This window comes from Sorghum bicolor, chromosome 6, assembly GCF_000003195.3.
Source record: "Sorghum bicolor cultivar BTx623 chromosome 6, Sorghum_bicolor_NCBIv3, whole genome shotgun sequence".
Classification (NCBI taxonomy): domain Eukaryota; kingdom Viridiplantae; phylum Streptophyta; class Magnoliopsida; order Poales; family Poaceae; genus Sorghum; species Sorghum bicolor.
The window spans coordinates 53,578,407-53,599,969 of NC_012875.2; the positions used below are offsets into that span (position 1 = coordinate 53,578,407).

A 21,563-nucleotide genomic window follows, 5' to 3' on the forward strand; every position below is an offset into this window, starting at 1 on the left:
TAGTCCATAATTGGATAATATTTGTCACAAACAAACGAAAGTGCTACAGTACCGAAATCCAAAATCTTTTCGGAACTAAACAAGGCCTAAAATAAATTTGTGCCGCACGAAGAGTTGCAGCTGATGACCTGTTGGAAAGGGACTGATATGGTTTCATATGGTCTGGAAGCTCATCCGCTTTGTCGCCACACCATCGATTGCTCGGTATTGCCTGGCATTCCAATGAAGAACATTGTATATATGGCTGGCCTGGTGGTTGAGTTCTTTTTTTCTTATTGAAAGACAGCTTACTTGGCACCTCCTTAAAAGACAAGGTTGTGTGTGCATCACCTCCTTAGCAATTTCAGGAAGATATATAGTTTTTAAATAAAAGTCGTTGTTGCCTTTTTTTTGTGAATCACAATATTTCCAGGTATTTATTTATTGGCTCATTTGTCCGAATAGGATATGCGAGGGAATATACCCACCGTTGTGAAAACTTTGTTTTTGTAGTAAAATGACAATATCTCGAGGGGTTTAGGTCTGATTGTCCCCCACAATAAAAGTTTGAGAAAATACGAAATAGTAGAAAGGGACACACACACAAAAAGATACGAGGCCTCAAAAGCCCACGACGAGAACCTGAACTTCCGAATGGGCTGCGATCCAAGAACAGATACGTGTCTAAGAAATGGGCTCATCTAACCATATCTACAGCCCAGTAGTTTTGCAAGCTCTGTACCTTCTGTTCTGCATGTCCATGACCATGTCTACAGCAGCGTCCTTCGCAGGTTGCTGTTGTTCTTTTTTTTTTTCAGAAATCAGAACACAAAACAATAGGGAGTTGCCGACAAAGATTGAGCCTAAGTATCTGTTCAACAAGATCTGACTGAGCGTTGCTGAGTTTGCTCAGAGTTTGCTGCTTGCCACATGTCAACACAATAACACCAGCGGTACTAGTAACAGGAATTGGAGGGAAGAAGCTAAAGTATAGCAGAAGACGGGATAATTTGGAGAGCGGTGGAAGGATTTTTGGAATTATTGTATACTTATTTATCTTTTCTTTTTTTTCTCGAATACGCAAGAGGATTGCGTATCATTATATTAGAAGGGAAAGGAAATTCGAACAATACAAAACGAGTTCACCTGCCGTAGCAGGAAATGAAATAAAAACACTGCAGACTGTAACCATCCTCGGTGGATAGCGATGCTACCCCCCGAGCCAAGAACTCCTAAATTTCTTGCGCCCGCGCTCATCCATTGTTCGGCGTCTGCTTTGATCACAGCCAGTAGCTCGAGTACGGTGAGTGTGGTCCCCCGAAAGCAACGCGCGTTCCGCTGCTTCCATATATGCCAAGAGACGAGGGCGAACAGCGAGTCTGCGCCCTTCCTCGCCGGTCCATGCCACAGGGCCCGGATGCGCCTCCACCACGCGATGACTGTCTGCTGCGCCGGTGGCAATTGTTTGTCCAGACCGGACAGGATGAGGAACCATACCTCTCTAGTGAAAGGGCAGTTCGTCAGTATGTGATCGATGGACTCATTCGCCTGGTCACACAGGAAACACTCAGACTATGCTTGCAGCCCGTGTCTCGCCCGACGATCATTGGTCCAGTGTCGCTTCTTGAAGGCCAGCCAAAGAAAGATCTTTACCCGTAGCGGCGCCCAGGAGTTCCAGATTAGCTTGTGGCCCCGAAAAATGGTTCCACCAGCTTGAAGTTTGCAGTAGGCTGATTTTGCCGTGTACTCCCCATCGACTGTCCATCGCCAGATGGTTGTGTCCGGGCTATCGGTAAGGATGATGTTCTCAGTGGCCGCCCAAAGATCTAGGTACTCGCCAGCCTCAACAATAGAGAGCCCGCCACAGATCGATCTTATCCAAGCCCGTCCCGATAGTCCTTGGCGCACCGTCAAGGTAGATTTGATTCTTCTGGGCACCTTTGTGGAAAGGTTGGGTGCGATGTCACTGATACCTTCTCCTTGGATCCATCGATCCTCCCAGAACAAGGAAGAGTTGCCGTCACCGAGGAGCGTGAACGTGGAGGCCTTGAAGAAAGCCAATACCTCTGGGTCGGCTTTGATAGGTAGCTCACTCCATGCTCTGGTGTTATCCGTCTTTTGTAGCCACAACCACCTGGTTTGAAGGGCGTAGCCGACCAACTTCAAGTTTGAAATGCCGAGCCCACCTAGTTCCGTTGGCCGACAGCAAGTTTCCCAGGCCACCATGCATCGGCCGCGCACCGAGGCATCTTTGCCAACCCAAAGAAACTTCCTGCAGATCGCATCGATCTCTTTGCGCACCCACGGAGGTAAACTGTCAGCCATCGTCGAGTAGATGGGGATCGCCCTTAGGACGGACTTGATCCAGATCAGGCGACCGCTCCTTGCCATGAGAGATCCGTGGCAGGGCGGGAGCTTCCTTGCAACCGCTTCGATCAACGCCTGATGTTCTGCCTTTGGCACCTTCTTGGTGGTCAGGGGCAAACCAAGGTACCGTAGTGGGAACTGCTGCACCTGGCAGCCTAGGATGCGCACGATGTCGTTCAAGACCTCTTCACCGCCATAGATCGGGGTTACTGAGCACTTGGACAGATTGGTTTGGAGTCCAGTCGCAGCTCCAAAGATGGAAAGAATTTCCTTTACTGCAAGGGCTTCTTGTATGGTTGGTCTGATGAAGATGATTGCATCATCGGCGTAGATACTGCACTGAAATTTGATCCCAAGCGGCTCAATAGGTCTCAGCACGCCATCTGCACTTGCCTTTGCCATCAGCCGGTGAAGGATGTCCATGGCCAGTATGAATAGCATAGGTGAAAGGGAATCCCCTTGGCGCACGCCCCGTAGGTGCCTGATCGCTGGTCCTGGTGTTCCGTTAAGCATTATCTGGGAGGATGCGGTGGCGAACAGCCCCTCAATCCACTGGCACCATCTCGGTCCGAACCCCCGCGCCCGAAGCAGCTCGAACAAAAAGGGCCAAGAGAGCGTGTCAAAGGCTTTGGAGATGTCGATCTTGAGAAGCAGCATCGGCGTCTTCTTTTTGCGCAGCATGACCGCGGCCCGTTGAACATATTTGAAATTGTCGTGTATGGTCCGCGATCTGATGAATGCGTTTTGGTTTTTCTCCACCAGCGCGTCTAGCTTCGGCGCCAACCTGACCGCGAGGATTTTTGAGATTAGCTTGGCGAAGCTGTGGATCATGGAGATTGGCCGAAAATCGGATGGCGCTGTTGCTCCGACCCGCTTGGGAAGAAGGATGATGAGGGCGTTGTTCAATTTGCTCATGCCGCGCCGATCTCCTGCAGTGAACGCACTGACGGCGGCCATCACGTCCTCCTGGATTATATTCCAGGCGCTCTTGTAGAACGCCCCTGTGAAACCGTCCGGTCCTGGTGCTCGGTCCGCGGGCAACTGCTTGATTGCGTGCCAAACTTCTTCCGCGGTGATGTCCAGTTCAAGGTCCTCTAGCGGTACTGGGTGAATCCCAAGTGCCGTAAAGTTCAGCGTGGTTCTAGTTGATGGCGCTGCACCGAAGACTGAGCTGAAGTGATCGAACAGCGCGCGTTCCATGTCATCGTGGTCCGCAGCGACATGTTCATCGATGGTAAGAGATGGGATGTAGTTCCGGCGTTTCCTGCCCCTGGCGATGAGGTGAAAGTACGCAGTGTTCGCGTCTCCCTCAGAGAGGTGGCGGATACGCGAACGCTGTCTGGCGATCGTCCGATCGAGTGAGGAGAGGCCGAGGCATCTGAGTTTCATCCTCTTGCGCAGCTCCTGCTCTGTTTCGCTCAGCTGTCGCACTTCCTGCGCCGAGTCGAGGCAGTAGACGAGCTCTCGTGCCATGAGGAGTTGCTCCTTCACCCCTCCGATCCTCTTCGCTGACCAGCTTTGCAGGGCGCGGGTTAGAATCCGAAGTCGATCATCAAGCCGTGCGAGTGGTCCCTGGTGACTGTCCGATCCATTCCAGGCGTCGTTTACAACATGCTGAAATTCCTCGAACCGTGGCCAGAACACCTCGAAGTGAAACCTGGCCTTGGACATGCCTCCCATGTTGGTGCACAGCAACAAAGGACAGTGGTCTGAGGCGTCCGAACCAAGAGATCGTAGGTGGGCGTTGGTGAATATCTCGTCCCACTGTGTCCAGACAAGTACCCGATCGAGTCGTTCCAGCGTGGGGTTCTGGCGCTCGTTACTCCAGGTGAAGCTGCGGCCATGCAGGTGGACATCGTGTAGCTCTAAGGCTCCCACTGTGTTCCTTGTCTTCGATCCCTTCTCTCTAAACTCGCCCAGCTATTTAACAGCTAAGGCACCTCAGTTCATGGGTCTTGCCCTGTCCATGTATACATCACACTACTAAGCCATTCGTTCTGCCATTGGGAACCCAAGAACATTTGTTGGGCCTCCTCTTCAGTCCTCGCCCCATCCCGTGCATCTAGACTTGCCTCCACATGTTCAGGTTCAGGACTGCTGACATTGCCTCTTCTTGAGATGCAGCTTGATCCCAAGCATGTGCAAAAGAGAATTGTTGTTGCACAACCGTCGAATCTTCCTAAGTTGCTTGACTCTCAGACCACCCCGACCGCCACTCGATCCATACTTGATGAAATGGAGACAAGATGTGTGCCCAACGTTTCTGTAGGACATGTTTAGGAACGCGTAAGAGTTCAAACCTTATGGCATCTTATTGCTGCCAAGCAAAACAAGCGCTAAGGCTCTTGTAGCAGGTAGCTATGATCGATTTGGTTCGACACCGTTGGATCCCTTTTGCTTTACATATACACCCTGTACTGCAATTCTGCAGACGATCGCTTCATCTCATCAACCATTGCGTGTAGGAAGCAATACGCATTCAGCTAGCTGCTATATATAGAAACCTCTCCTGTCAGCTGCTCTTCCTCTGGTCCGAGAGGTAACCGCACAGATCAGGAAAACTAGAGGTAGTGTTCACCCACCAATCCGTGATTGTCACATCTGGATACACAGCTGCTAGCTTTTTCACTAGGACGAACAGACTGAATGCCAATAGTAGCACTTCATGTGCATGCCACCGATATATATATGTACCGATGCTCACAAAACGTTGCGTGAGCGTGTAATTAGGATTCGGTAGATAGACAATTAAGCATGTCACAATCTGGTGTGTATTCGGTGAACTTTGCGTCAAACAGCACACTCAACCAGCATGTCACGATCGGCCCCGTTTCGTTACCAATTTTCGTTCGGTTTAAAGCAAATATATGCACCGTTCCTTCAAATATATGCAGTACATTCGGTGCGGTATTGCCACAAATTATTCAACCCGATCGAGCTACATGCTACTGATGTGCTCGATCAACGCAAACGCCGCATTGCGCGTGCACAATATAGCTATAGCACACTAGTAATACTGTATGTTGTCACGGTACACATGAGGCCTAGCAGCCCAAGCAAGAAGAGTACAAGACACAAGAAGCTGAACCCGAAGTTTGTTGGCCCAACTTGGAGCAAGTAATTAACCTGAAGCTCAGTCCAGCTGCGTCTGGAGAGCGTGCTGTGCTTAACAGCTGTGTAATGAATTCAGTTTAAGAAGAAGGAGAGAGAGCAAACTAGGGGAAAGTAAAATATTTTTTTTTCGAAAGACGGCATAAAGATTTTGCCGTATTTTTATTAGTCGAGGAAAAAAAATGCAACATAATTACAACTCCCACTTAAAAACTCTCAACCACTGGAGGGAAAGTAAAATATGCCCTTTGCTAGAATATTGTTACATATGTGTTGGTGTGTGTGTGGTACAAACTCTTCATATCTATACTTGTATGGCGCGGCCTGACCCGCGTGCGCGGCTGCATGCACTTGTGCGCGGCTGCTTGGCGAAGACCGAAGAGCGTGTTGCTGAGCAGCTGGTTGGAGGTGACGAAGCCCACCAGGAGCGTGCCCTGGATCACCGTGTCAGGATCTCCGACGCGCAAGGGTGCGTGTGCGGCGGGTTCTGCCCGCCGGCCGGGGACGAAGTCGATGCGCGCCAGCGAGATGCCCAGCGTGTTCAGCCCCGGGATCTGGCCATCTGGGCCACCGCCACCGGCGTCACGGCGGAGCCCTGCGCGCGCGTTTGGTGCCATCGGCACTATGTGGAAGAAGATGTCGCGGTTGCGTTCACCACGTTCGGGTTCTTTTGCACACCACTCCGTTCACCGGCACTGCATGCATATGCATGCACACGTCCACCCGTGTCAGTACTTTTGTCGTCATCGCAAATCATCATACACAATTAATCACCTTTGAGTAGTATACATTGCATGCATGCCTTCAATACATGCATAAATATAGATAACTGAGCTCTCTCTGTAGACTGTATAGTGCTGCAAAAGTTCATGCTTTGTGTTGCATGCACATATATGTACCTGCCTACAAATGTACTGTGTTTATTTACCAGGGCTATTGTTATCAGCAACGCAGAAGTCCTGGAGCTGGGTTGGATCACAGTTACCAGACCACGGGGACTGAAGTAAAACCCACAACCGCTAGCACTGCAAGCAGTGTAGTAGGAGAAAGGCACAGGAAGCCACGGCGCTGTTTCTTTGCTAGTGATCAAGTGTGCTCGATCAAGCTGCTTGATTAGTTTGTGGTCTGCAACACTTGCCAGTGCACCAATTTAAAGGTAGTGTTCACCCAACAGTCTGTGATTCTCGCATCTAGATCAACACATGAAAACAGAGAATCACTTGCGTAACGGCGAGCAGTCAAACCAAACAGGCATGCAACCACTAGTCAGATACTCAGATCATATATGTGCCCACACGATGTATATAATATTTTATACAAGTTTGAATATATATCTTGAGATGCAAAATCTATACCTATACCTATTAATCTATATCTATATCTATCTATATATATATATATATATATATATATATACCTAATACTAAAGAGGCAAAATTTCAGCCTCAAATTTGGTCAGGAAATTTTTTCGTCTAATCCAAGTCCCAGTCCGTCTCATACTTTTGTACCAGATTTCAGATCGAGTCCAAAACAAAATCACATACAAATCAGTACCATATACCAGATTCCAGGTAGAGCCAAAACGAAACCACAAACAAATCATGTATCATATATCCGACGGCAATAGCTCCGCGAGCCTAGAAAATCTGCTGACTGGAGCTAGAACGCGCACCTAGAGCCGAAAAAAATAGCTTCACCCGGCTCGTCTTTGGTTTGGTCCGCTTCGGTATCGCACTGATTCGGAGATGGGATGTGGCGGCACGGGGAGGAAGAGAAGTGAGGGCGCGCTGATTTGGGGAGGAGAAGGGCGAGATATATCCGACGGCAATAGCTCCGCGAGCCTAGAAAATCTGCTGACTGGAGCTAGAACGCGCACCTGGAGCGGAAAAAAACAGCTTCACCTGGCTCGTCTTTGGTTTGGTCCGGAATAACAAAACATCTGGTACAGATACACCGGAATACACCTGTAACAAAACATCTCATTCCAAATGAAAATCCAAAATGAAATTGATAAATATAAGTATGCTCGAGACGGAGCTGATAGGAAGTTCAAAGCGAAAGGATAGTTAAGGTTCGGAAATAGAAAAATAAATTTGGTGACTCTTGGAACATATTGTTGGGAGTTGAGTACAATAATTTTTATTTCGTACTTCCACTCCTGCTAACTCAATTTTTTAATTGATGGTTAAAATACAAACCAACACATAATAACAGTCGATTTAGTTAGACGCTCGCTTTTACCTTGACATGAAGCACAAATAAATAGTGACTCTTTTTGGGTTGTTATATGATCCAATAAAATTCATTCTTTATATAGTGTTTGTGCACAACTTATTTCATGTTTGAGTTCGCATCGCCTAATCTTACTTTTGCAAATACTTAACATGTTTAACAAGACAATGATAATTATTTTCAAAAAAAAATATTTATATTATAGAACAAAATAGATGAAGACAAAGACAAATTATGTTAAATAATGTCTTCCTGCCTCCGAATTTAAAAGTTACAAAGTATATGTAACTATGAATATATATGGTCTCCTTCACATATTTTATTTGATTGTCTACATATGAATATTGTGAACATAGATTGTATATGCAAATAGAAATCATTAAGCAATAATGACGAGTAATTTTAAAAAAGTCTCAAACCATGTTTAATTGTCAATTCCTTAATTAAAAAAATGTTCAGTTGTTTATTAGACTTGGACATATTAGTGTTTATTCTCCCGTTGCAACACACGGGCATGTTTTCCTAGTATATATTAAACGAGGATGTGGTTGGGAAGACAAGAAATGATGTTGAACCGTCGTTAGATTTTGACATAAAGAAATGCACTTTTACATGGAGGTCGTATTCATAGAACCACATACTGGATGAACTTAGGGTCCCTATTCAAACCGACTAGGATATTGCTTTATCCCTACGTCGAGTTTTCTTGCGCACAACTTTGTAGATGGATCAAGCTACGAATCATCTTGTAATGGGCTAAAACTACCGACCCAAGTCTAGCCATAAGGGTATAGGAATTTATACTCCCACAACTAGTCCCCGAGCACCATGTATTATGAAGCGACACACCGTCTTGAACTTCTTCGACCAGTGATAAGGACAATCTTTTTTCATAATTACCGAAAAAGTAGGTTGTCCAAATAATGCATGGTGCTCTTAAGAAAGAAGATTTCTTTTCTCGTGAAGTGTGCCGACTTTACTTTTATGAAAAGTATAAGCTTCTAAAAAGCAAGCATATTCACCGTAAGGTGAAGTGTGACCACTTAGTCCCCGAGCCTGGTGGTTGGCACAGTCCCCGAGCACAACGTAGAGACTAGTCGATAAATCTCCGAGTGTGGTTGGGAACATAAACGTACTCGGTGGTCGGCATAGTCTTCGAGCACAGCGTAGAGACTAGTTAACAAATTCCCGAGCGTGGTTGGGAATGTAAGCATGCTCGGTGGTCGGAGCAATCCCCGAACACAGCGTAGGGAATGGTCGACGAGTCCCCAAGCGTAGCTTGTTAACTAGGCCAAACTCCTAAAAAATAAATATAGAAAATATGTAATACATGATGTATAAATAAACTCTAGATAAAAAACAACACCCAGTTTTAGATTTTTTGTTTTATTAAAATTAGCACGAATAGTTAATTTATCCTAGAGCTTGTACCAGCTCTGGTCTAGCCAACAATCTAGAGCATGAGATGCGGAAAGACACACATAGGATTGCCAGCCTCACTAGAGAGCTACTGCCGACCACCCGAAACGTAGAGGGCGGATCTCGTGCATGTGTGGGGAGGAGTCGGAGACAGTGCCGGCTCTAAAAAACTCGTGTAGAAGAAAAAACTAATCGGCTAACCAAAAAGTTATTTTGAAAGATAATAATATCAAAAATATTATGCTAAAAATAAATAAAAATATTAGAAGTGCACTTTTCTTTGGACGAAAGTCTGTTCGGTGGCGACAAAATTGTTTGATCCTCAAGTTTTATGATGTGTTGTCATGAAGGTGGTCGCGAGCGCTGTTCTTTGTAGCCATCATTATTGCGACATGACAGGTGGTCAGAGTAGGCCAAGAAACTTGGTCGAAAGCCCGAGCAGATCGGTGTTGTCGATCTGTCTCCTTTTGTAGCCGGGAAGCGGCGATGTGTTGTCGACGTGGTCGGAGACGTTGCTGAAGTGGTCGAAGCCGTAGCCAGCGTGGTTAGAGCCGCAACCGACGTCGATGAAGAAGTGATCGGCGCAGATTAGATCTGCACCTCCTCCATGGTCGTGGCGGTGAAGTCGTTGAAGCCGGTGGTCTAGGTAATCTGGCCGATGGTGAACGTGAGACCGCTCGTCACGGCCGTGGAGTCGGAGATAATGACCATCTGCTTCGCCTGGGAAGCTGTACGCACACTCCCTACCTGGCGTGCCACTATCGACGAAAGCTGGTTGGCAGTCTACCTTAGGGTATACCCACAGTAGTAGTTTATCGGCAGACAGGTGCGCAAACTACGAACTTGATGGTGACGTAAGACACAAACAAGGAGTTTATCTTGGTTCGGCCGCCGTAAAGGCGTAATACCCCCTCCTTACATAGTCTTGGGGACAAGGTTACAAATGTAGAAATTAATCCTAACCGGTTACAATTCAACCCAAGTCTAGTCATAAGGATATATGGATTTATATCCTCACATATATCTTTACCGGCCATGGATGAAAGTCATCCGATAGATTTATCACTTATTATTCCGTTTGAGTCTATTCCACCCAAACTTGAATAATAAAGTCTTATGATTTAGTTTTTAACACATCCGCATTTTGAAAATAGTGCAAAAAGGTTTTATCCCTATGAAACTATATTTATTTTCATAAAATTTTTATTATTTCTCTCTTTATTTATATGATGCCATGTCAACATATTTAATATTTATAAAACTTCAATGAAACTTTATTAGGACTGATATAAAACTCTAATGAAACTCGTCTGGGACACGTTCGAACTTTGATAATGGATGCTTTAAGTACATACCTTCTCATCGTTTCTTTATATGTTTATAAGTACGTACCTTCTCGTCCCCTTTTTTATATGTCATTCTCGAAAATTACTAAATACTCTCTGATATTTTGAACTTTAAGATATCATGTTTGACCGCTCGTCTTACTCAAAATTTTTGTACAAATTATAAAATAAATAAATTATTATTAAAATATCTCTAATAATCAAATAAATCATATAAAATAAATAATATTATACAAAAAGTTATAATAAAATAGATGGTCAAATAAAATGTCTGAAAATCAACGACAGCGTTTTTTAAATGGAGGAAAGTATATATTAAACATATTAATATTTATAATGCATAATCAGTATCATTCGTTAGACCTTTAAATTTATTTTTATAATAAATTTATTTAGAGATATAAATATTACTATTATTTTATATTAATCTAGCTAAAGTAAAAAAAAAAGCTCGAACAGACACTCAGCGACACTCAATAAGAGACAAGGGAGTATATGCTCCGTACATCTCATTCAAAGGACGACTAAGCATGTGCAAATAAGTCAAAATAAGCCAATGCACTGTAGTTGCGCACGCATGCACTAATGCCCAGTTCGCAAAAATTTTCAAGATTTTCCGTCACATTGAATCTTTGGTCGCATGCATGGAGCATTAAATATAGATGAAAATAAAAACTAATTGCACAGTTTATCTGTAATTTGTGAGATGAATCTTTTGAGTCTAGTTACTCCATAATTAGACAATGTTTGTCAAAAAAACGAAAGTGCTACAGTAGCCAAAAACCCAATTTTTTGCCACCTAAACAAGGCCACATCTACAATACCACTTGAAGCAACAGCTCTTGCTTTGGTAGAAGCGAACTCCTTTTTTTCCTTCTTCTAGCTAGAAAGAGACTTATTTATCATCTGTTTCTCTGGTCCGAGCAAATCGCACATGCATATCAGATAAAAAAAATATTGTCGCACATATCGGGAATTAGTTACTGATACGGAACAATCATCTGACACATATCTTCTCGTAGCAGTAGGACTTTCGTGCGCCTGTGACAAACGAAGCTGACAAATTAACGTTCTGCGTGTGCGACTGTGTGTGAGATGTGGACATGTGGTAGTATAGACTATAGAGTACAGCTAAGGCTGTCACGATTTGGTTTCTGTTCGGGCGTGCAAGGGCTACCGGCGGCTTCGACCGCCGCGACGTGCTCCTCGGCCTCGGCGGGGCGCGCGGCAGCGGCCGGCTTCCTCGATCAATAACGCTCTGCTAAATTTGCTACATTTAATTTTGATTTAATTTTCCGGCCTCCTCGATCAATAACGCTCTGCTAAATCTGCTACATTTTGAGTTATTTTTCTCAATAAATTTAGCTAGCTGTGTTCTAACATGTAAGCCGTGGCTTCTTATGGCTGCCGAGCAAAACAAGCGCTAAAGCTCTTGTAGCAGGTAGCTACGATCATTTTGGTTCGACAGCGTCCGATCCCTTTTGCTTTACATATGTCTTTCACGCTAAAAACCAAATTTTTTTCAAGATTCTCTGTCACATCGAATCTTACGACATATGCATAAAGTATTAAATATAGATGAAAACAAAAACTAATTGCACAGTTTGTCTGTAAATCGCAATACAAATCTTTTAAGACTAGTTACTTCATGATTGGATAATGTTTGTCAAATAAAACCAAAATACTATAGTGTTACAATTAAAAATCTTTTTAGATCTAAATATGGCGATATATACTGCAGATGATCTCTCCATCTCAACCATGCATTTGCGTGTAGTAGGAAGCAACAAAAAGCTAGCTGCTATAAATAGGCCATGTTTGGTTAAATGGAAGTCTAGTCTCTATCTTATTGAATGTTTGAATATATGTATGAAGTATGCTATTTATACGAAACTAAAAACATAAATTGAGACTAATTTACAAGATGATTTTTTAAGACTAATTAGTTCATAATTAATGATAGATCCATGATTGCTACAATAAAAAAGTGCTAATGATAAATTAATTAGACATACTAATTTCGTCTTATAGATTACTGACAGAATTTGTAATTTATTTTCATTAGTATTTGAACACACCATGAACCACATCCGAGTCCTTACATCCAAACACCCTATAGAAACCTGACTCATCTGTTCTCCGGTTATAGGAGCTAATCGCACTTACAGTCCATGACTCAGCTCGCCTGTTGATCGATGTTTACAGCTGCTGCTTTTTCGTCGCGAATGATTGAACTGTTACCGAATATGGGAAAAAATTAGGTAGAAACTCTGCACCATGTCTCTGTATAGACCCACTTTGGATGGAAGATACGTGTCCCAAAACTCCAATCACACGGAGACACGATATAGGAGGTCTACATCCAAGATGCGTCTCTATGGAGGAATCCTGGTCTCTCCGTTGTGTGTGTGTGTGTGGTTGTGGTCAGTTTCGTGCCCGTGTGACAAACGAAGATGACAACACTCTGCGTGTAAATATGGTACAGAGAGTATAGATAGCTAAAACCCACATCGAATATTTAGAAACATACATGAAGTATTAAATATAAATTATTTATGAAACTAAAAATACAGCTAGAGAATAATTTACAAGACGATTTTTAAATCTAAATAGTCTATAATTAAACAATAATTACTATAATTACAAATATACTAAAGTGTGTGTATATATATATATATATATATATATATATATATATATATATATATATATATATATATATATATATATATATATATATATATATATATAAAATTTTAGTTCCTTCAACCAAACATCCGCATGTCACGATTTGGTGTGTTCAGTGAATTTGTCAAATACGGTCCATACTTAGGCCTTGTTTTTACTTCCCAAAAATTTTATGAAGTTTTTTAAAATTATTTCCCATCATATCGAATCTTATGACACATGTATGAAATATTAAATATAGATAAAAAATAACTAATTGCACAGTTTCCCTGTAATTTACGAGACGAATCTTTTGAACATAGTTAGTCTATGATTGGACAATATTTGTCAAATATAAACAAAATGCTACAGTGTTCATTTTATAAAAATTTTGGTAACTAAACAAAGCCTTAGCTATCTATACATAGGGATAGATCGCAGTGAGAATGAACCGATGAAAACCGGCTGACCTAAACTCTGATCTCCAAGGCTGGAGGGTAAGTTCTCCACTAGTAGTTGTGTTATAGTAGTGTTCCTCATTCTATTTGACCCAAATTAAATCGGCGGTTTAACCGATTGGACCAATCAAATCCGGTTCGGTCCTAGTAACTTGGGTACAGATAGCTACGCGGGTCTGGAGTCTATACCAGCAGCATGTTACGACGATCGTCCCCCGGCCCTGCCCGTTTCGTTGCCAAGCAAGTTTGGTCGTTTTTTTTTTTTGGAACAAGTTTGGTCGGTTTAAAACAAGTGCCGTGCATCGCAAAATACAGCAACACTTTCTCTTGGTCTACGAGGAACTATATAGACGTAGCACGAGTAGTTGGCAATGAACCAAACCTCGACACGGCACATGCAGCAGTAGCACGTGACAAACAACCAAATCAAACATCCAGTCCACTAGCTAGCCGATCATAGTTTTTTTTTTTACGGAACCTAGCCGATCATAGTTCTATATATACTCCTATATATAGCCACTCGCTAAACCATGGCACGCCATCGGTCGCAGCTCACAAGCAGCGCCATGGGGAGCGCCACCATGCCACGAAGTTTCGCCGCGCCACGCGCGCCATGCCGCAGCCTCCATACGCTCAGGTGCAGGTGCAAGGCTACCGGCGGCGCCGACCGCCGCGACGTGCTCCTCGGCCTCGGCGGGGCGGCGGCGGCCGGCCTCCTCAGCTCGTCGTTGTCGAACCGCGGCGGTGCGCTCGCGGCGCCCATCCCGGCGCCGAACCTCAGCAACTGCCATCCACCTGACCTCCCCGACACGGTGAGCGACATCAACTGCTGCCCGCCGGGCGCGGGGACGGCGATCGTCGACTTCACGCCGCCGCCGACGGTCGGGCGCCGCGTGCGCCCGGCCGCGCACCTGGTGGACGAGGAGTACGTTGCCAAGTACGAGAAGGCCGTGGCGCTGATGAAGGAACTGCCGGACGACGACCCGCGCAGCTTCACGCAGCAGTGGCGCGTGCACTGCGCCTACTGCGACGGCGCGTTCGACCAGGTCGGGTTCCCGGACCTGGAGATCCAGATACACAACTGCTGGCTCTTCTTCCCGTGGCACAGGTGACGACGACGGTTCCATGCATGCTGGCGTCATGTGATCTTAGCTTGCTCGTGTATATGCTTTAGCGATTGATAATAATTAATTAACGTGCAACTTTTGTGAACGTCGTTGCACTGCTTAGTTAGTTTCACAAATTGGACAACGCGTGCAGGTTGTACCTGTACTTCCACGAAAGGATTCTTGGGAAGCTCATCGGCGACGACAAGTTTGCGCTGCCGTTCTGGAACTGGGACGCGCCCGGCGGCATGTCGCTGCCGGCGATCTACGCCAACAAGTCCTCCCCGCTGTACGACGAAAGGCGTGACCCTGCTCACCAGCCGCCATTCACGGTGGACCTCGACTACGACAGGATCGAGCAAAACATCCCAAGAGCTCAGCAGATCGATCAGAACCTGATGATCATGTACCGTCAGGTCAGTGTTAGTATAGCTAGCTAGCTGGCTGTGTCTTGTTGTACGAAATATTACACCCTCGATCAGGTGTCAGGTTTGCTAGTGCGACACTGCACTAACAGTGAACACTCAGTTCTTGGACGTAACTGAACACTTGATCTTAAAACTTTAAAATTGAACACTTGATGTCTGATTAGCATATGGATGATACACATGCATGTCTCTACTCTACGTCAGATGATCTCCGGTGCCAAGAAGAAGGAACTCTTCTTTGGGCTGCCTTACCACCAGGGCGACCAGCCAGACCCAGGCGCAGGCACCGTAGAGAGCGTCCCGCACGGCCCAGTACACTTCTGGAGCGGCGACCCGAGCCAGCCGAACAACGAGGACATGGGCAACTTCTACTCCGCCGCGCGCGATCCACTCTTCTTCGCGCACCACGGCAACATCGACCGCCTGTGGTCGGTCTGGAACGGCCTCCGCGCCGGCAACACCAACTTCACCGACCCCGACTGGCTGAACGCCAGCTTCCTCTTCTACGACGAGGAGGCCCGCCTCGTGCGCGTCCGCGTCCGCGACTGCCTGGACACCGCTGCCCTGGGCTACAGCTACCAGGATGTTGCCCTGCCGTGGCTGAACGCCAGGCCGACCACGGAGACCGGTTCTCCGGTTCCCGCCGCGGGCGCGCTCCCGGCGACCCTGAACCAGACCGTGAGGGTGGCCGTGACGCGGCCCAGGACCTCGAGGACCCGCCAGGAGAAGGACGCGGAGGAGGAGGTGCTGGTCGTCGAGGGGATCGAGGTCGCCGACCACTTCAGCAGGTTCGTCAAGTTCGACGTGTTCGTGAACGAGTGCCAGGGCGGGGGCGGCATGGGGGCGGCGGTGGCGCAGTGCGCGGGGAGCGTGGCGATGACGCCGCACCTGGTTCGGCCCGGGAAGGGTAGGGGCTCCGTGAAGACCGCGGCGAGGTTCGGCATCTGCGACCTGCTCGACAACATCGGCGCTGACGGGGACAAGACGATCGTCGTGTCGCTCGTGCCGAGGTGCGCCGGAGACATGGTTACTGTCGGTGGCGTCCGGATCGAGTATGTTAAGTGAGGTCCTTCTATTACGTCCTACCCTCCTACGAGTACATCTCACAAGTGCTAGGGCCTAGAGACAACTGCTCTACGACCAGGAGTATATATCAGGTATACATGAATAACTGTGTGATGCTGTACGTGTATGGACGACTCCTGTTGAACTATATATGTAGGGAACTATTTGGGATTGTGTTTGCGTGCCGCCGTGATTATATAATATGGGCCAATGTCAATGCGACATCAATAATTAACAAATAAGGGCATTAGTGTCTGTAATGTGTAACAGCATGACCATAGAGAACAGTGACTACCGTGTCGCCGGAGAAAAACTTGTAATGCGATCGGAGAAAGGGTGGACACCAATGGCAGTATGTGGGGTGTAAAGCGCCACTCAGATTGCTCAGAAGATGGCAGAACCGCATGTCAAACCAGTGACCGATGTAATGGTGTAGATAAATCACGACATACGGAACTCATCCATTAACCAAATCAAGGAAAAGCTGTACACAAATTACGACATACAATACTATCCATTAATCAACTCAAGGAGATGCTCTAGAGAAATTACGACATATGAAATTCATCCATTCTCCAATATACCCATTCGAAAGTGGCCCACACGATGTATGTGTGTGTGCGCGCGCGCGTGATTCCCGTGTACTCATCCGGGGTGTTCAGTACTATTCACCACCAAGGCCTCGGAATAGTGTGTGTATATGAGAGAGAGAGAGAGAGAGAGATGCAACATGCATATTTATTTTTTAGACAAAGAAATTACATGCATGTTTATTAAGTTGTTGTAGAAATTAGTAAACGAAGATGTGGTTTGAAAGGCAAGAAATGATGTTGAATGGTCGTTAGATTTTGACATAAAGAGTATTCACTCTATTACATGCAGGTCATCTTTATAGAGCCACACACACTGGATGATAAGCTTAGGGTCCTGTTGCAAAAGTAGAATACTGAATAATTAAGATGCTGTGGAAACGACAGTCATGGATATCTTTACCGGCCATGCATGGATGAAAGTCATCCGATAGAGATTTATCACTTACTATTCCGTTTGAGCCTATTCCACCCAAACTTTAATAATAAATGATTTTGGAGGATACGTTCGAACTTTGATAATGTATGGCTTATTAAGTAATTCCCCGTCCATTTTTATACATCGTTCTCACTCCTCAAACGTGTACCTAACTTTTACTAAATATATATTAAAATATTAATATTTATAATACATAATTAGTACCACTAGATAGATCTTTAATTTATTTTTACAAAAAATTTATTTAAAAATACAAATATTTGCTAATATTTTATATTAATCTAGTTAAGATTAAAAAAAGTTTAACTAACACTCATCTCATATATAGCGACACAGACTAAGGGATAGAGGGAATATTCCGTATACATCCTATTCAAAGGACGACATAAGCCTGTTTAAATAAGTCAAAATAAACCAATGTGTTTTTTTAAAGGAAAATATAGTTGCACGCACCAACTTCAACTTGTGTGAGCACATCTACAGTACCTCTTGCAGCAACAGCTCTTGTTTTTTTTTTTTTTGAAGGAAACAGCTCTTGCTTTAGTAGAAGCGAATTCCCTTTTTCCCTTCTTCGATCTGAAAAGAGACTTATCATCTGTTCTCTGGTCCAGGCAAATCGCACATATCAGAAAAAGTGGTTTTTGCCACTTACCAAGTCCGATCGATGTTTACAGTAGGACTTTCGTGTGCTGCTGCTAGTACGTAGGTTCTCCTTTTTTCGTCGGAAATAATTAGTTACTCATACGGAATAATGTGAACCGTCATCTGCTCATCACCATCGTGGTTATAGCAGTAGGACTTTCGTGCGCGTGTGACAAAAACGAAGCTGACAAACGTTCTGCGTGTGTGTCAGATCGATGTGGTATATAGCTAAGGCTATCAGGATATATTTGGTGTGTGGTACGAGTTCGATCGGGCGCATATAGCTTGTCTATACCAGCAGCATGGTACACGATCATCGGCCCCCAGCCCGTTTCGTTAATTACAGCGCAAGTTTTGTTCGGTTTAAAGTATGCATGTGCCGTGCGTGCATCGCAAAATTACAGTCACACACGACAAAGCATATGTATAGACGTATAGCACGTACTCCACCTGGCAACGAACCAATCCTCGACACTTACGACACATGTACGTAGAGTAGCACGTAACAAAACAAGCTAGTAGACCACATGGTACGGCACATCCAGCCCTAGCTAGTCGATCAATCACATGTCCACACGTTCTGTATATTGCTTCTCGCGCTAAACTATGGCATTGGGCAAAAAAAACTTTTACCGAATAAGACTCTGCCGAGACCCTTTTACCGAGTGTAAATATATATGGCTTTACCGAAACACTTGGCAAAGCAACTGGCTGCCGTAACAGGCCGGCCGATCACATGTCATGCAACTCACAGGTTCACACTTCGTTCACAGCAGGTTCATCACTGAGCAGCAGCTAGCGCCATGGAGAGCATCATGTACTCATGCCACGAGGTTTCGCCGCTCGTCGCGCGCCATGCATACCATACTGTACGTACGTAGCCTCCAGACGCTCAGGATGCAACGCTCTACCGGCGGTGCCCGACCGCCGCGACGTGCTCCTCGGCCTCGGTGTGGAGCGGCAGCTAGCGGCCGGCCTCCTCGATCAATAACGTCTTGCTAAATTTGCTACATTTTGAGTTTTCTCGTCAATAAATTTGGCTAGCTGTTCTAACCTTTAAGCCGTGGCATCTTATGACTGCCAAGCAAAACAAGCGCTAAAGCTCTTGTAGCAGGTAGCTACAATCGTTTTGGTTCGACAGCCTCCAATCCCTTTTGCTACTTATATATGTACACCCTGCACTGCAAATGCATATATGATCTCTTCATCTCAACCATTAAGATAGGAACCTCTCATCTGTACATTCTTCTTCTTCCTCCGGTACGAGCTAACCGCACGTACAGATCAGGAAAATTAAAGGTAGGGTTCACCCATCTGTCCGTGATTCTCGCATCTAGATAGTTTATCTGCGCTCACAAATTGTTGCGTGTGTGTAATTAGATTCGGTTGATAGATAAGCATGTCACGATCTCGTGTACTTGTATTCCGGTGAACTTTGCGTCAAACTGCAGCACCCAGGCCCATATATACGTACTACTCAACCAGCATGTCACGACCGGCTCCCTTTCGTTACCAAGTTTCCTTCGGTTTAAAAGCATACATATATATGCACCGTTCTTTCATTACTTTCTCCAGCTCCTGGAGGAGAAGACACGACCCATAGCATCACTTGCGTATAACAAACTGTCAAACAACCAAACAGGCACGCATCAGCAGTGAGATACTCAGGTCATATGTACCCATGATGCCGTCTCGCAAAAAAAATGTACCGATGATGTCATAATACTACATCTAGATATATATACTCCCTCTACTCTAACTTGTAAGTATTTTTCTAGCTTTTTTAAATATATAATTTTTGTTATGCGGACGAGCCAATAGCTCGGTTGGTAAAGCATCCCCATTGTGCAATGATGTAGGTCAGGAGTTCGACTCCCCACCTCCATATACGCAGGTTTGCTAGTTGTAAATAAAATTTTTCGTTTGTCCCATGTCAAAGCACAGGTCTAAGGTTAGCCCTAGTCTTACGTGTGTTGCGGTACCGCTACGTATGGGTAGGGCAGAGGTTCAAGTTTTTCTTGACCTATATGAAAAAAGTCTTCTTCTTAATCACAATGTCTGACCTACACACAAAGATCCTAAGCACAGTGCCCCCGGTGTTGACACTCAAAAGTGTCCCAACATGAAATATGGGCATAACCAACACGTTTCTGACATCCCAGAGGTGTTGGAAATAGTTGGTGAAGTAATCAAACAAAAAAGGAAGAAAGTGGCGTCTGCCTTGGCAGAGCCGACTTGGCTGACTTTGCATAGTCGATAAAACTAGTTCTTCATGCCCCAATTCGCTTAGCCGACTCCTAAGTCGGCTAAGCCGACTTTCCTCTATGTCGGCCAAGCCACAATGCTCAAACCTCGTGAAAATCGGCTCAGCCGACTCCCAAGTCGGCTAAAGCCGGCTTTCATTGGTATTCCGAGTCAGTTTGGTTTCCGAAACAGTTTTGGACCCATTTTAAACAGGGAATTTGGAGAATGTGTTTTGGAATTGTTTCCTAGTAAGATAAAACCACGCCGTCTCTATATACGAAAGGATCATGGTCGATTAAGGATCCCAACTTACAATCATCAAAATACATCTATTACAGGCCTTTTACCCTCTTTTCTCCCTATTCGTCAGTTCGTCACGTCTCCTAGCGAGATTTAATGGCGTTCGAGGCACCCTTGCTAGTCTTAGGAAACCCTCCGTGTGCTCCTCCTCGACGGATCTTCCCAAGAGATGCTCAAAATTCTAACAGGTGAAAAACAGGCTCGACATTGGCCTAACCGATCTCTAGATTGGTGTCTCGGTTCGCTGCATTCTTGCTGTGATCAAGGTCATGTGTTTACCGTAGATATGCTAACCGTAGCTGGTGTGCGATCCGAAACACTATCCAACATCATTGCACCAACACCCAGGGGCCGTCGTAATCCCTGCAGGTCGAGCTTTTTTTTGAGGGGGAGGGGGAGAGGGGATGGACTTAGATATATATATATATATATATATATATATATATATATATATATATATATATATATATATATATATATATATATATATATATATATATATATAAGTTAAAACAAGTTATAATTAGAAGGAAGGGATATAAAAAACTATTCAATCATCTGTTCTGGTCGTCAGAGCTAATCGCACTTACCAGTCCATGACTCGCCTGTCAAACGACGATGTTTATAGCTGCTGCTTTTTTCGTCGGGATTAATGAACTGATAGCGAATGTGAACTGTGTGATCTCCATCCTACGGGGGTTAGCAGTAGCACTTACGTGCGCGTGTGACAAACGAAGCTGACAGCATTCTGCGTGTGAGATGTGGTACAGATAGAGAGTATATAACTCTAAGCATGTCACGATTTAGTGTGTTCGGTGAATTTTGCGTCAAATTAAACGACCCATACTTAGCTATCAACATTCTGCGTGTGAGATGTGATACATAGAGTTAGATAGCTACAGTACGTAATTTTCTCTTGGTCTACGAGGAACTATATATATAGACGTACGTAGCACGCATAGTTTTTTGAAACGATTTTTTGTTTTTTTGAAACACGAGTAGCACGCATAGTTGGCAACGAACCAAACATCGACACGACACATGTAGCAGTAGCACGTAATAAACAGCCAAATGAAACATCAGTCTAGTAGCCGATCATAGCTCACACGTTCTATATATAGCCACTCGATCGGTAAACCATGGCACGGCACCGATCGCAGCTCACAAAGT

At 45.0% G+C, this 21,563-nt stretch overlaps 1 protein-coding gene across 1 annotated transcript; it reads left to right on the forward strand.

Moving 5' to 3' along the window:
* Positions 13,962-16,433, forward strand: LOC8057594 (polyphenol oxidase I, chloroplastic). Its single transcript, XM_002446899.2, has 3 exons — positions 13,962-14,687; positions 14,840-15,101; positions 15,318-16,433. The coding sequence occupies exons 1-3, from the start codon at positions 14,110-14,112 to the stop codon at positions 16,176-16,178; spliced, it is 1,701 nt and encodes a 566-aa protein (XP_002446944.1). The 5' UTR covers positions 13,962-14,109; the 3' UTR covers positions 16,179-16,433.

Coding starts and splice junctions, on each gene's coding strand:
- LOC8057594 (XM_002446899.2), top strand. CDS start 14,110: ATGGCACGCCATCGGTCGCAGCTCACAAGCAGCGCCATGGGGAGCGCC. Junction 14,688..14,839: donor CTCTTCTTCCCGTGGCACAG/GTGACGACGACG, acceptor CAACGCGTGCAG/GTTGTACCTGTACTTCCACG. Junction 15,102..15,317: donor TGATGATCATGTACCGTCAG/GTCAGTGTTAGT, acceptor ACTCTACGTCAG/ATGATCTCCGGTGCCAAGAA.